Below are 15566 nucleotides of genomic sequence, written 5' to 3'. Positions count from 1 at the left end.
AGACATAACTTATTCTACACTCTTCCATATTTTTTTAACATAAATTAAGATGGTTAAAAATAGGGCTGTGCATAAATTTTTACAACCTGTCTAACCCGAATAATCTGCCCAAACCAATCCGAAAAAACCGCCAAAAAACGCAACCCGAATAAACCGACCAAAATTTAAACCGCCCAATATAACCCAACCCGTCCAATTAAGAATTTATTATTTTTAATATATTCAAATAAATATATAAATTAATTAAGTTTTGTTTTAATTTTTTTGCTATAAATTTAAAATATTGTTTTAAGTTTAAAAAGATAAACTTCACATTATTAGTACTAGTATTTAAAAGAAAAAAATTACAAAAATGAAAAAAAAAAAATACCACTTTTGTTTGGGCGGGTTGAACCGACCAACCCGCCCAAACGGGTTAACCCGACCAACCCGCCCAAATTATTGGACGGATTAAAAAAATTTTTTTTCTTAATTGGGCAAGTCACGGGTCACTTTTGCTAACCCGATTATGACATAGGACGAGTAAAAATGTCTTGTAACCCGACCAACCCGCCCAATGATCGTTTTAATATAAATACAGATTGTTAAAAATAGAAAAAAATTCGTAATAAATAAAGTTTTTGTTTTTGTTTTTGGAGAATATAAAGAAGGCAAGTGAGATAATGGTTGTAACTTGCAAGTTGTAACATTAGGGAAAGGGATAAAATTGTGGCCTTAGCAAGTGGCGAAGAACTTTGTGTGACGACATATCATCAAGTCTCACACGCGTATAAACACCAAGACATGGTCTTACTCTTATTGGTCCAATCCGACTCAATTTCTAACCGCACTCCCTCTTTGACTCGGCCCTACCATGATTCTCATTCTTATTCAATAAGAAAATTGTACCAAAAATATTTATTTTATTTTATTTCTTTTATGTTTTGAAAAAATAATATATATTTTTATAGTAATTTTTATAATAAAATATGGGTTGAAATTATATTTTATTACATTTATATGTAGTATTCCTCACACCTCCTCTCTCATGAATAGGTGTTTTTTTTAATCTTAATATCAAATTAGAATGTGTCATTTGAAGTATTTGGATTAAAAAAAAATAATGCTTGTTAAATGTACAAATTCATTTAAAAAAATGTCGACTATCACTGACATATATAATGACGAGTATTATATTCAAATAGAAATTAATATTCTTTATTTTTTTGAGCAACCATGAAAATTGAAATTAATACATGACACTAATTTTGTAACATCAATACCAACACTTGATGAGTTATTGAAACTTAGGGGTATTCATGGAGTGGATTAGACATGTTAGGGATAAGAGCAATTTAAATGTCCCTTTGAGCACTCTTAATAGATGAGGTAAAATGCCTAATTCCTTATAATATAGAGAAAAAATAGTTAAATAATTTTTCAATGAGTGATGTAAACTTTTTTTTTACTTAAATGAATAGTATTTTTCTATATGTAGTGAAACACTATTTATCAAGCTATAAATATTTTATTATTTTTTTTATAAACTTTTGTATATATATATGAGTTTGATACTATTATATTTAATTATTTTATTTCTTTAAATGAATAACATATTTTTTTTTAAATATAATATTTAAATGATGTAGAGAAAAAATAGAGAAGCTGGTGTATGGTATAATATAAAAGTTTGAGGTAAATTATAAAAAAATATATTTTGGTGATGTATTTTGTAATACATTTTCTCTATAATATTTAGCTAAAACTCACAAAAACATCTTCTATCAGCTCTTTTATACATATATTTATAATAGCTATGTATAAACTCCAATTAATCTATATCTACATTTACATAACATTTGCATATCCTTTATATAATATTTCATATTATTATTTTTCTTTATAAGCTTTCTCTCTCCCATTTAGTATACATTTATTATTTCTTTTTCCTTTTTCAATTTTTTTATTTTAATTTAGTTAATAAAATATGTTTAAAGATATAATATTTAAATGATGTAGAAAAATATATAGAGAAGCTGATGTATGGTATAATGTAAAACTTGGAGGTAAAATAGAAAAAAAAAAAGTGTGTTTTGGGAAGGTATTTTAAAGGATAGAGTAGAACATCCATTGTGAGTGCTCTTAGAAGGTAAGGGAATGATGGTTGGAAGGAATATTAAATCAATTTTTTTGGTTTTATACCTTTTTAGACATTATGTTTTTCCTCATTACTCGTATAGACCCCGTGTTTTACTTAATGATTTCTTAGACCCTTGTTTATAAAAATAGTAAAAATAAGCCCCTGACACTAATTTTGGTCAACAAAAAATTGATAATTCCTAAACTACCCTTGTATTTAATATTTTATTAGATTTTAAAATACTTTTAATGTATTTCATTTTTAAAAAAAATAAAAAATAATTTAATATTAAATTATCTTTTTCTTCATTTCTTCTTCTGTTCCGCTTCTTCCTCCTGTTCTTCTTCTTCTTCTTCTCTGTCAAAGCATGTGAGCCCCAAGCCCAGTTCCGGTGAGCCTCACACCTTGGTTTGTCAAGCCACGTACTCAGTTGGTCCATCGAGCCTCACACCCATTCATTGACCCTCGTGTTCAGATCTGCAACCCTGGGCGCCCAGATTCGCCTCCTCCCTATCAAATCTTCCTCCTCCAGTTGCCACAATTCGCGACCTCTTTCAGATGCCCCAATTTGACTCACAAGCAAGCAAGTAACAAAACCCATATAGTGTTTCTTGTTTGGTGGCCAAGAAAATGACGGAAAGTGCAAAAGAAAAAATCTCGTATAGTTTTGTTCGATGTTTCCTTTAGTTACATACTAAGAAATTAAAGGTTATATTTCAAGTGAAATTATTTTTTGATATTTGTGTATATTCTAAATCAGATTTAGCTTTTTCAATAGTTATAATTATGCCTCTATTGCAATGGGAAGAGTAGGAGTATAATGAGATAATTTGCAAGAACACCGAAGATAAAAAGGCATTTGATGAATCTGCCGACGACTGTGCTTCTATATCTAAGTTCTTGAATATGTGATTGATGTTGGAGCTAACTCTTTTTTCATATCTTTTTGTTTTCAGATTTTGGTTGAGGCTGGTTTTCTTGATCTGATATTAGTTTATGATTAGTTTGGCTTTCGATTGTGAGTTTGGATTTGGGTGTTACATTTTTTAATTTGAATGGTCATTGAAGATGTTGAAAATTGAATTAGGATTTGAATGAGTTTGGAGCTTGCCGACTATTTAGTTTTGTACAGTTTGGTTCAGATTTGACAGGGAAGAAGATGAGGAGGTTCGGTGTATTTTATATAATTTGTCTAATTTAAATTCTTTTTTATTTTGTTTTTAAAAAAAGAAATACATTAAAAGTATTTTTAAATCTAATAAAACATTAAATACAAGGGTATTTTAAGAATTATTAATTTTTGGGGCTTATTTTTACCATTTTTATAAACAAGGGTCTAAAAAATTATTAAGTAAAATACGAGGTCTAAATAAATAATTAAGAAAAAATATAAGGTCTAAAAGGTATAAACCTATTTTTTTTATATATAATTTATAACTTATTCCTTAAACAAATATGCTTATATAAATATATATATTTTTTTTTTTTGAAAAAAAAAATATTCTTACATTTGTCAATTGTAAAATTGTATATTTAGAATTTTTTTTTTTGGTAACGAGAAAGAGAACGTGTCTGAAAGTGACCAATTTGTAAATACCGATCTTTTAAAGGCCTTTTTACTTTAAGCCCACCTGCCTAATATATATAAACTCGAACCCCACAAGAATATTTATTCATTTCAGTTTTTCTCCCATTAATTTTTTTTTTAATTTATATATCTTCATTTTCTTTCACCTTTTAGATATTTTTTCATTCAAATCCAAGTTCATTACAGGTAATTGTTATTCCGTTTTTAGTTTTCAGCAATTTCTTTTTCGTTGTTAGATCTACTAGGGGTTTGAAATCACAGAATTGTGTGATTCGAAAATCATTAATCAGAATTTTTTTTCCGTTGAATTTTCTCATTCGTTGTTAGATTCGTTCGTTGATTGATCTTCAGGTTCATATTGTAATATTTGATCAATATAGTTGTTTGAATGCCCAGAAATTGTAGGAAAGCGATTCTTTTTTTGTTTATATATATATATATATTTTAATTTTAAAGAATTTAGAATCTGGGTAGGTGCCAACTTAATCTTCCTTTGTCTTTTTCCCAATTTGATTTTTGAATCATTTGCTTTTAGCTTTCATCCGGGATGAATCTAACTTTTCTTGCGATGTTTGATCAAAGGGTTGTTTGGTTGCCCAAAAACTGTAGAGATGTAATTGAAAATATATAATATTGTTAGGTGCGAAAGAAATCTTTAGCTTTGTAGTTTAGGAGAAGGTATCATTAATTAAACAATTCTATTGATTAGCTCTCTAGGCATACTTTACTTCTTTTTTCTTCTATTATTTTCGTTCATTTTTCCATCTCTGAAATACTTTCCGTTCGCTTTGATACAAGATAATCTGATTTTCACATTTAATCAATTTCATCTAATTGATAGATGGGTTCCTTTCTTCTTTTTGAATTTCTTTTATGTGTTTTGGGTTTGATTTTTTTTAATATATGATTTCAGGGTATTTAGTAATAGTAAGATGTTAGAGCAGCTGTTGATATTTACCAGAGGAGGGCTAATCCTCTGGACATGTAAGGAGCTTGGAAATGCACTAAAAGGTTCTCCAATTGACACTTTGATCCGGTCCTGTCTTTTGGAGGAACGATCTGGTGCTGCATCTTACAACTATGATGGTCCAGGAGCTGCTTATACCCTCAAATGGACTTTCCATAATGAGCTAGACCTTGTCTTTGTTGCCGTGTATCAACGAATCCTCCATCTCTTGTATGTGGACGAACTGCTTTCAATGGTGAAGCATGAGTTTGCTGAGATTTATGATCCTAAACGAACAGTCTACAATGACTTTGATGAAACTTTTAGGCAACTTAGAAAGGAAGCTGAGGCACGAGCTGAAGAATTGAAGAAATCTAAGCCAGTAGGCAAGCCTATGACTAATAATAAAAAGCAAGGGCAGGTGCAAAAACCTGAAGGAGGAAGTAAGAAAAAGAGTGATGGTTCAGCTAATGGTGGTGAAGATGAAAATGGTCCAAAAGGTCGTAGATTGGAGAATGGTCTCTCCCATGGTAATAATGTTGACACAGAAGATACCAAGGTGAATGGGGTATTCAATGGTAAAGAAAATACAAGCTCCAATATTGGGGCATTTGATGTAAATAAGCTACAGAAGCTTAAAAGTAAAGGTGTGAAGAAAATAGATACTGTTTCTAACAAGGTCCCTAAGGCGGAGCCCAAGAAAAAGGCAACAAAGAAAAATAGAGTTTGGGATGATTCACCTCGTGAGGCAAAATTGGACTTTACTGATCCTGTGGGTGAGAATGAGGACAACATTGTAGAGGTAGTGGCAGCAGATCAAGGTGAAAGTATGATGGATAAAGAAGAGGATTTTAGTAGTGAAAGTGAGAGTGAAGATGAGGAAGATGTTGGAAAAGATAGCAAGCCTGATGCTAAGAAGAAGGGGTGGTTTTCATCTATGTTCCAGAGGTAGATTTGTTCTCTAATTCTTACATGTTATTTATATGTTGTTGACTTAACATGTGGGTTGTGCTTTTAATTTATCTACAAAGCATGATATGTTATAAAGGGGCACGACACAAATTTGCTAATATTGCAAAATAAATTTGAGTTCCCTTCATATTTTTAGCTTCTCATGTAAATTTGGTTCTTTTTCAGTATTGCTGGCAAGGCGAACTTGGACAAGTCAGACTTGGAACCTGCTTTGAAAGCTCTCAAGGATAGGCTGATGACCAAGAACGTGGTATGTTCTCTCTGTGCTTCTAAGCAATATCTTTCTCCACCTTAATGTTGTTATCGGTGATTGTCTTATCCCATGAAGGCAGCTAATTAGATTTTTGTGCTGTGGTCTGTCTAGGCTGAGGAGATAGCAGAGAAGCTTTGTGAATCAGTTGCTGCAAGTCTTGTAGGTAAAAAGTTGGCCTCTTTCACGAGGATATCTTCAACCGTGCAGGTTTGTAAATTTTCTCCATCGGATGATGTTGCTTGTTTTATTTTTCTTTCTTTATATTGTTGTTACATGTGTATTGTTGTTACATGTGTGACTAATGTTAAGTTTGATACTGGTTACAGGCAGCAATGGAAGAAGCTCTTGTTCGTATTTTAACCCCTAAACGTTCAATTGATATACTGAGAGATGTGCATGCTGCCAAGGAACAAAGGAAGCCATATGTTGTTGTTTTTGTTGGTGTCAATGGAGTTGGAAAATCTACCAACTTAGCCAAGGTTTGGCAGCTACACTTTTTGTACATTAGTAGCTTAATAATTAAAGACATGCCCTTGTAATCTGATAGGCATTGTTCGAACTTTTCAGGTTGCTTATTGGCTTCAACAGCATAATGTCAGTGTTATGATGGCTGCCTGTGATACATTCCGTTCTGGAGCTGTTGAGCAGCTGCGAACTCATGCACGCAGACTTCAGGTATAATGTTTGCATTATTAGCATTTACAGGATGCTTTTGTTTCATAATGCATGCAACATTTTTTGTATTATGGACAATGGTGATGAACTTGTAATTAATTTCTTCTGTGATCAGATCCCCATATTTGAGAAGGGATATGAAAAAGATCCTGCAGTTGTTGCAAAGGAAGCTATCCAAGAAGCTACACGCAATGGTTCTGATGTGGTTCTTGTCGATACAGCTGGTAGAATGCAGGTACAGTAGTGCAAATATCATAAGAACAACATTATTTAATTGATGAAATGTTACTTCATACACATTCTATCTGCCAGTTTTAATCTGATGTATACGCCTGTTCTTTTAATAGGACAATGAACCGCTAATGAGGGCGTTGTCTAAGCTTATTAACCTTAACAATCCAGACCTAGTCTTGTTTGTTGGGGAGGCACTGGTTGGTAATGATGCCGTTGATCAGCTTTCCAAGTTCAATCAGGTTGGAATTTGTTAACTTTCTTTCGTTGCTTTCTCGAGTGTACTCAAATTGTGGTTCTTTCAAACTACTTACAATGTGAGTTAAACAATACTTTTTTGCTGTTCTTTGCAGAAACTAGCAGACCTGTCAGCTTCGTCTAACTCCCAATTGATAGATGGAATTTTGCTCACCAAGTTTGATACCATCGATGATAAGGTAAGACAACCTTTTCTTACACCAACCAAATCAATTAGTTTGGAACAGTTGAATCATCTGAATGATTTGGATAATAACCGAGGTGATGTTTGATTTTTCTGTAGGTTGGAGCTGCACTGTCAATGGTTTACATCTCTGGAGCTCCGGTCATGTTTGTTGGGTGCGGGCAGTCCTACACAGACCTGAAAAAGCTCAATGTGAAGTCAATAGTGAAGACACTCCTCAAGTGATTTTGAATTATCTCTGTTGGGTTTGTGGTTTGGTTTGGGTTTCATTATCACTACTGTTATGTACTTTTGGTTCTGATGCTGCTTTGTTGTAAAACCTCTATGGTGTTGGTGTTTTATTTCCTTTGAGTTCTCCCAACTACTTGTCTTGTTGAGTTGAATCAGTCCTTGCGGCTGTAATTTATGTTAGATTAACAAATTTTTACTACAAAATTTTGTGGTCCTTGTATGTTTTTTTCTTTCTTTTTTCACATACCACCCACTTGAAGTCTGTGAATTTGTTTGGTTCTTATGATTTACTTCTCTAATTTATATTAGATTAATTAGTCTCCTTTATTAAAAAAAAATCAAAACATTTTAAAAAGTGATAAAATAAAATTGTAAAGGGTATGTTATTTTCTTAACTCTTGCTACATATAATAAGTACTTCCAATATAATGGCGTAATCCTCTTGGTAGAGTAGAAAAGGGAGGAAGAATGAGAAAAGTGAAAAAAAAAAAAAAAGTTGTTTGGGAGGAGAGAAGAGAATGGGGTGGAAATGAAAAAAATTAGGTGGGTCTTACCAAATAAATAAATAGTGAGGGTGAATACAGAATATACTGAAAAAAATTATACATTTAATTATAAATTAATTACTTAGATGTAATAAGGTAGTCTTAAAATAACCTTCCTTTTTTTTATTTGATTTGTTCCTTGCTATCAAACACAAAAAAAAAGGTTGGGGCGGCCGAACAACTCGACCAATGGGATGACTAAACATTTTCCCCATATTTCATACTGGCACGACAAATGAAATGAATGCTTAGAAGAGAAGAAAAAAAATGGCAAAACCTCAAACAAGCTTAGTTACTCTTTCGTAAATATAATGCATGGGAATGTCTCTGGTCGATGCCCTGAGCTAGGCACTAACAAGCATTTGGTGATTTTAGAAACTTATGATGAAGAAGAAGCCAATGATGCATGATTAAGAGGCATATAAATTTGAATAACACTTAAAAATCAATCCCAACTACATAATATCACCAAAAACTAAAGTCTCCAACTAAAAAAATGTCAATTTTCATGGTTTATCATTCAAAAGACAGGGAAAAAGAGATGTGGTTCTGATTCATTCTGCTACAACATATTTGATGATACTTTCTACTGTTGTTTAACTTCAACCTTCTTCTTCTGCCAGAGCCTGTCGATACCGCTGTCAGCATCTCCCTGCCAACAAAATAGAGTGGCCGAAATTGTTAGCTGTGATGTGAGTGAGAGTTGTGAATAGAAAGAAGTTGGTAACAAAACAACCAAGCTTCTTAAGCATGCAATAAGGTGCACATGAAAATGCTCAGTCAGAGAACAAAAGTTCAAATGACAATTATGAGCCTTTTGTTTCTGCAATCACAATCCACATGAACTAAACAACCATCCAGACTTTGATAGATCAATGTATCTGACAATCAAAAGGTACTATACATTGAAAAGTGAGACAAAAACGCATACCCTTTTACTAGAAAATGGAAAAGAAAAGCATGAAAAAGAGATCCGAAAGCGAACCTGAGCACGAATGAAACCACAAAGAGCAAAGGTAGAGAACTGGCCAGTGTAGACACCATTCTCATCTAAATGTCCAATGTTAATCTGAACAGATGCATGATCCTTTGAAGTGATCAGCCTGTTGGTTGCAGAGCTGCATCCAAACACATGAATTAGACCATGAAGCTCGGTCTCACTTTCAAACATAAGTCTCCATTTGTCTTGTACCGTATATTATTGGTTATTTGTGTAAAAGTACTTAGCACTAAACAATGCATTGCTATCTTAAGAGTTCCAATGGATAAAAATGAACTCAAGTCAAGCCTAAACAAATAATAATATTTCATGGGATTTGACTATGTTAATACTAAACAATACCATACTATTTTAAGCAATTGGAGACTAGAAAACTATAGTAAACTGTAGTAATTGCTATTTAAGTGCCCAAGAAGGAAACCAAGTGCCTATCCATTTGAGCTAAAGTACATACAAAAGAAAAGATGATTTCAACTAAACTAAGTATCAAAAACTGATTAAACTGTGTTATTGCTATACACCATTTCATGGGATTTGAATACATTGTATATAATTGATTATGAGTGGCTAATACTGAACAATGCAAGACAATTTTAAGCAGTACACAAAGATGTTATGAACTAAACTAACAGCCAAAACAGATTAAAATGTGTTTTATACCATTTCCTGGGAATGTAGAGCTCTGTGATAACACCTTCGTCGTTCTGCATATTGGCGAGTGAATTTAACTTCTCTGGAAAACCTATACAAAAACCCAAATAATTAAAAAAAATCAAATAAAAAACACGTTAGAAGTAGAAGGAACTGAAAAAGAAACCCTTTTCATTGTTAACATCACAGAATCGGAATAAATTTTGTAGCTTCATTATAAAGACGGGAACAAAGTTATAATTATATGAAAATATACACACGATAAATAATACTTTTCTAAAAATAATTAAAAAGAAAAAAACTTTAACAATCTGAAGATTACCATCAAAAGATAGAAACAACACAACAATGAAAGCACTAACAAAATCAAAAATTGAGAAAAGGAAAAAGCAAATACCTAGATGTGATGGACTCACTTGAGATACAGAGAAGCAAAGCGAAGAAGGGATTTAGAGGAGGGCCGGCGCTAGACTTCGATAACCAATATGATTCTGTGTACTCGCGCACAGAGTAAATAAATAGCTTAGCCAATCAGATCAAACCATCTACCATATGTGAATGATTAAAGAATTGGGCTTTACACTAGGCCCATATTAATTCTTGGCCCATTAGTTTGATATCCAGAAAATCCTTCCCTTATCGTGTCGTCGTCTTCGTTCTGGTATTTTGGCTAACCAACGATAGAAATGGCACTCTGCTAAAAATCTCTACTTGCAGAGAAGGCTTCTCCTTTAAGCTGTTTATCTCCCATTTTTACATTGAAGTATAATTTTTTTCTCATTCTTATATGCTTTTCCAAGTTATATAGAGCTACATGTAAAAATAATTAGTAATCAACCCTGGCGTTGTTCTTTTTTTTTTGGATGAAGTTTAGCTCTTTAATTCTTACTTTCTCTTTCTGTAACAGCTTCTGGGCATGTATTGATTCTGGGTTTTGAGAATGGAATGCGGCTCTTGTAGTTCCTCAGTTGGTGGCGGTGCTAGGGCTTTGTGGTGTGGTAAAGGATTGGTTTCAACTCACAAAATGGTGCCTTTCAGGATTTCTCTCGGTGTCAAATCGGAATTTCTGAAGTTTAACCCATGCCCTGGTCTTGGTTTTCTTTATTCTATGCAGGTAGGTATGTCTTTTTTGAGGCTTTTTTATTGTTTTAAAAGATATAACTGGTTGTGGGTATTAATTATTATCAAGTGTTACTAACCACTGAATTTTGAATTTAGTAAAATTGATTAAGTGAACTAAGGTCCAGCTATATTCGAATTGGGAAAGTTTTTGCAATTATATACACATAGAGGAGGTGATTATGTTCTTGATTTGTGTGTGTGTGTGAGAGAGAGAGAGAGAGAGAGAGGAAACTAGTACTTGCCCCAATGGGAAAATCAAAGATATCAAGAATTTTTTAATATAGCTTTGAATATCGTTTGTACTTCACTGTTGTCATTGTTGGTGTTTCATTAATGAGTTGCTTGATAAACTTCAGTACCAATGTTGAAAATAGGTTAGCTTGCAATTTGGATCCTTCTTATATTCAATAACTTCGTGTCTGCGTCAGCTGAACTATTTCGAATCCGCCCTGCGCTTTTAATTCTTTGATGATGCTAAGATCATTAGTTGAAGTTTGCTTGCATTGCATTGTGTCTTTTGCAATAGCTTATGCTTTTCTGCATAGTATATAAGTATGTTCTTTTCAATGGCAGCACTTGACAATTACTTTTCTTGAATTTCTATGCCTCAATCTAAGAGAGTAATCCAAAAGAAATTTAAAGGAATATCTATGTTAATCGCTCATAGTTTGATTAATGTTGTTTTTATCCACTTGCAGCACTCTAACCATAAAATCAAAGTTCAATTAAAGTCATCTCAGAAGATGCATCCATCGTATGCATCGGTTATCAAGGCCGAACATCCTCAAAATACTGATTTGCCTCGGTACTATTCCAGGAAGGAGAAGAAACCGTTCCCAGTACCCATAGTAGAATTGAGGCGTGCTGCAAGGGAGAGGATTAAGAAAAGGAAAGGTCAGCCTAGAAGACCAGTTCCACCTCCAAAGAATGGGATGCTTGTAAAAAGTTTCATACCAATCGCCTATGATGTTTATAATTCAAGAATAGCGTTGATAAACAATCTTAAGAAGCTCTTAAGAGCGGTACCTGTCCATGCTTGCAAGTAAGTTTTCTTTCTCTGAACTGCTATGCAACATATTTTGCTGGTCAGCATGGTTCATTTTGTTCACTTTCCTAAATTAATAGATACATGGTAAGTGCTTTCAGTAATTTCATCTGAAAATAAATTGGCTGTTTCTATGATTGTTAACATACTATGTTGATGTTCTCATTGTTAACTTCTTCAAAGATCAATCCATAAAAAACTCAAGGTGAGGGACCAAAGAGATGAAAAGAGAAGAGGAGATTTTTTGTATTGCAAAATTGAGAGCAAAATATTATAGGTTTACAAACTAATTAGCCAAGCCTTTATAAAAGGCGAAAGATAGTAAAATAGCGTTACCTAAGAAAAGACTAAAGGACCCTCAAATAATAACTCTAACACTCATTACTCATACTAATTATCATTGGTTTGTTGAACCAAGCTATCTCTTCATTTGATTTAGAAGTGGAGCTGTTGAAGCTTCTTGTCTGGAATAGATAATAATAATAGTCTGAATATGTGCCAAAACATTGGCTTTGGTTGGCATCACTTGTGCTTTTTGCTTTGGGCTTTTCAAATACTCTTCTTTGTGGTTTTGGGAAGAGCTTTTTCTACTCAAAAGCTAAAGTGGATAGTAAATCCAACCAAGCTTTAAAAGTGACTTTTAAATTTTTTTAGTCTCAAAAGTGCTTATAGCCTAGCCAACCAAAGCCATTTTATTTTTAGATATCCAAATTAATATGATTATGATAGTAGCTTCTTTGTAGATATTGTGTATTGAATTCTTTTGGAAACTTTTAAATGAGGAACCCCTTCACCCTTTTTGTGACAGAAGTCATAGAACTGTTCTGACTGCCTCAATACAATTATGCAGGTACTGTAATGAAATTCATGTGGGGCCAACCGGACATCCATTCAGATCTTGTACAGGCCAAAATGCCAGTGCTCGAAGGGGCCTTCATGACTGGACAACTGCAACCGTGGAAGACATATTTCTACCTGTTGAAGCTTACCACCTCTATGACCGCCTCGGGAAACGAATTCCTCATGATCAGAGATTCGCAATTCCGCGGATTCCAGCATTAGTTGAGCTTTGCATTCAAGCTGGTGTTGACATCCCTGACTTTCCCACTAAAAGGAGAAGAAAGCCAATAATTCGAATTAACAAGAGTGAATTTGTAGACGCTGATGAAAGTGAACTGCCAGATCCTGATCCTAAAGCTCCTAAGCCACCAATACTAACTGAAATACCCGATTTTGAAATAGTTGGTCCGTCCAACGAAGAAGAAACAACATTGCTCGCTGAGGAAACACTTCAAGTATGGGAAAAGATGAGGAAAGGAGCACAGAAGCTAATGAAGCTTTATCCAGTAAGAGTTTGCGGATATTGCCCTGAGTTACACATTGGCCCCAGTGGCCACAAGGCGCAGAACTGCGGTGCCCACAAACACCAACAGCGAAACGGGCAGCATGGTTGGCAGTCTGCCGTCATTGATGACTTGATACCGCCACGGTATGTCTGGCATGTTCCTGATGTTAATGGTCCACCATTGCAGAGGGAGCTCAGGAGCTTCTATGGTCAAGGCCCTGCTGTGGTTGAAATGTGTATGCAGGCTGGTGCAGCCGTTCCTGAACAATTCAGAGGAACCATGAGGTTAGATGTGGGAATCCCAACAGATCCTAAAGAAGCTGAAATGGTAGTTTGAAAATCATATTTTACATAATGAAAAAAGAATATATATTCTATAAATCTTTCTATTGTTGATATTTCTCAGTTATCTTTTGTAAATGTAATGCAGTGATCGAAATTGGAACTTTAATAGTAAGTCATATTGATGGTATTGTTCCTTGTTCAAACAGCAAATGTTGCAAAAATTTATGCTTTTGCTTCAAAACATCTTACTAACTCTTATTTATGTTTCATTTCCCGAGACAATTGTCGTATATATTCGTATTAAATTAACCTCGACAAAAGACTTGAGACTTTTCAGAGCTGAGTTAGTAATCACCGTAGGAAACAAAAAAAAATCACAATTGAATATTAGATAACCCAATACTATTGCCACGTATAGCTTTGTTGATTTGTATATTTCGTGTATTGTCCCCTTTCATGTGTTGATTTGTGCATTTATGATTCATGAGAGACTTTATAAACATTGTTTGACACTAGATTCGGATCCTCTCAATATTTTGAATTCAACTACTCATGAAAAATGAGATACAAATTAATACCAATAGATAGATCCATAGATAGATAGATAGAGTTGCTTTTAACCTTTGCTATTCATTGTTTCATTTACTTGGTTTTGATGGACCCTATTTAAAAGAGTGACCACACACCAAAATCTGCATAGACAAAGTCAACAAAGACATGGAAGCCACAACTATTAACTCTATAACATTCATGCCCACATGAGACATTGAAAAAGTCTTCACTAAAACATCTTAACCAATAATAACTAACAATACCCAGATCAACCATTAACCAACAAAACCCCACGTGGCACAATTAAAATGCTCTTTACTCAATGATCACCAAGTGTTTGCTGAAATTCCTCTACCATCTACCCCACATAACTCTTCCCTTTTCTTTTCTTTTTTTCCCTTATCAAACTACAATCAAAATTTCACAACCAAAGTAGACAATGGCAGGAGCAGAAGGAGTGAAGACAACTAACCAAAAAGTTGCCACCGCCGGGCAAAACTCGACCGAGGCACTACACCAGCGTAGTAAGTTGCCATACTGTCCCATGAGAATGGCCCTGGGTGGGTTTGCCATTGCCATGACTCTAGGTTACTTTACCTTGTATTCCAAGAAAAAGCCTGAGGCATCTGCCCTTGACGTTGCCAAAGTTGCCACAGGGACCTCTAGTCCAGAGAACACTCGCCCTCCTTGCAACTAGATCATTGTTTTTTACATAAACCAGTTTGTTCGTATACTATAATATTGACATATATAATCATCTTGGTTCTTTTTTTTTAGTTTCTTTGGTTTAAGTTGAAGTGTTGTTTTGTTATTTCACAAGAGTTTTGTTTATTTTTTCTTTTCTTGTTATGGGTTTCATTGTAACACATTTAATGATTGATAAGTAATAAGAGTTTGGAAGTTTTGTTAAGCATTATTGAAGTTTTAGTGATTAAAACTTTCCCGAGAACCAAACACTTCATTATTTGATATTAATGTGGCTTCCAAAGTAACCTATTGTATTCTTATAGTCTTTTTGAATTTTGAATTTAGATGATTTAACACCATAAAATTAATCATGTAAACTTTTGTTAATTTTGGAATAAATTTATCATAAATCAACATCACAAAATAATATAAACTCGTTTAAAGAGTTGGTTTTAGTGAATTTGTCATGTTCAAAATATTAATGTTTTGATAGAGTTAACTCTTTTGGAAAAATTGTGTATTTTTTAATTTTTTTTTCATGTTCAATAGATTTATTTGTATGTGAATTATAATCAAGCTAAAATTTTTAATGTTAAATTGAAAAATAGAAAGTTTATTTTATTATTATTTTAAGTGGCAACCAAACTAAATTTATATAATTTTATTTACTAAATTATATTGTTATTATTGTAAAATATAATTGTTATTATTTGATGTGACCTCCTTTCCTTCTCAAAATGATGAATATTTTCAAAACCAATATTATTATTGATATGATATCGTGTTAAGATTTATGAGAAAATTAATCGACAATGATTTCAATACATTTAATATATTCTTATATATGTATTAATTTTCTCATTTCTATATGATGTGG

General features: G+C 33.3%; 3 protein-coding genes across 7 annotated transcripts; 2 read left to right on the top strand and 1 right to left on the bottom strand.

The window, feature by feature from the left end:
• Positions 1-3746: 3746 nt before the first annotated feature.
• Positions 3747-7661, top strand: LOC133782959 (uncharacterized). Its single transcript, XM_062222448.1, has 10 exons — positions 3747-3893; positions 4621-5601; positions 5791-5875; positions 5990-6085; positions 6205-6357; positions 6446-6553; positions 6669-6788; positions 6901-7026; positions 7138-7221; positions 7326-7661. Exons 2-10 carry the CDS (start codon positions 4640-4642, stop codon positions 7449-7451), a joined length of 1860 nt encoding a protein of 619 aa, XP_062078432.1. The 5' UTR covers positions 3747-3893; positions 4621-4639; the 3' UTR covers positions 7452-7661.
• A 744-nt stretch (positions 7662-8405) lies between these two features.
• Positions 8406-10200, bottom strand: LOC133782962 (small ribosomal subunit protein eS21y-like). 2 transcript variants are annotated; one of them, XM_062222453.1, is made up of 4 exons: positions 10051-10200; positions 9663-9744; positions 8988-9120; positions 8406-8654 (listed from the first exon to the last, which is right to left on the bottom strand). In XM_062222453.1, exons 2-4 carry the CDS (start codon positions 9710-9712, stop codon positions 8589-8591), a joined length of 249 nt encoding a protein of 82 aa, XP_062078437.1. In that variant the 5' UTR covers positions 9713-9744; positions 10051-10200; the 3' UTR covers positions 8406-8588. The 2 variants fall into 2 exon arrangements, with proteins under 2 accessions (XP_062078437.1, XP_062078438.1); XM_062222454.1 differs by having other exon boundaries at positions 10070-10135.
• Positions 10201-10260: 60 nt separating this feature from the next.
• Positions 10261-13653, top strand: LOC133782960 (APO protein 2, chloroplastic). 4 transcript variants are annotated; one of them, XM_062222451.1, is made up of 4 exons: positions 10261-10416; positions 10561-10767; positions 11474-11817; positions 12671-13653. In XM_062222451.1, exons 2-4 carry the CDS (start codon positions 10594-10596, stop codon positions 13500-13502), a joined length of 1350 nt encoding a protein of 449 aa, XP_062078435.1. In that variant the 5' UTR covers positions 10261-10416; positions 10561-10593; the 3' UTR covers positions 13503-13653. The 4 variants fall into 4 exon arrangements, with proteins under 4 accessions (XP_062078435.1, XP_062078434.1, XP_062078433.1 ...); XM_062222450.1 differs by having other exon boundaries at positions 12632-13653; XM_062222449.1 differs by having other exon boundaries at positions 12629-13653.
• The last annotated feature ends 1913 nt before the right edge of the window (positions 13654-15566 follow it).

Source organism: Humulus lupulus, chromosome 6 (assembly GCF_963169125.1).
Source record: "Humulus lupulus chromosome 6, drHumLupu1.1, whole genome shotgun sequence".
Classification (NCBI taxonomy): domain Eukaryota; kingdom Viridiplantae; phylum Streptophyta; class Magnoliopsida; order Rosales; family Cannabaceae; genus Humulus; species Humulus lupulus.
Note: the sequence above shows the minus strand (reverse complement) of the source record. Positions and strands in the feature narration are given on the sequence as shown.

Bases quoted from the DNA above. Each gene is read 5' to 3' on its own strand.
- LOC133782959 (XM_062222448.1), top strand. From the start codon at position 4,640: ATGTTAGAGCAGCTGTTGATATTTACCAGAGGAGGGCTAATCCTCTGG. The intron at 6,086-6,204 runs GTTTGTAAATTT...TACTGGTTACAG, and splicing joins GGATATCTTCAACCGTGCAG to GCAGCAATGGAAGAAGCTCT. The intron at 7,027-7,137 runs GTTGGAATTTGT...TGTTCTTTGCAG, and splicing joins AGCTTTCCAAGTTCAATCAG to AAACTAGCAGACCTGTCAGC.
- LOC133782962 (XM_062222453.1), bottom strand. From the start codon at position 9,712: ATGCAGAACGACGAAGGTGTTATCACAGAGCTCTACATTCCCAGGAAA. The intron at 9,121-9,662 runs GTATAAAACACA...GTTTGGATGCAG, and splicing joins CTCTACATTCCCAGGAAATG to CTCTGCAACCAACAGGCTGA. The intron at 8,655-8,987 runs GTTCGCTTTCGG...TTTTGTTGGCAG, and splicing joins GTGGTTTCATTCGTGCTCAG to GGAGATGCTGACAGCGGTAT.
- LOC133782960 (XM_062222449.1), top strand. From the start codon at position 10,594: ATGGAATGCGGCTCTTGTAGTTCCTCAGTTGGTGGCGGTGCTAGGGCT. The intron at 10,768-11,473 runs GTAGGTATGTCT...ATCCACTTGCAG, and splicing joins GTTTTCTTTATTCTATGCAG to CACTCTAACCATAAAATCAA. The intron at 11,818-12,628 runs GTAAGTTTTCTT...TTTTTGTGACAG, and splicing joins GTACCTGTCCATGCTTGCAA to AAGTCATAGAACTGTTCTGA.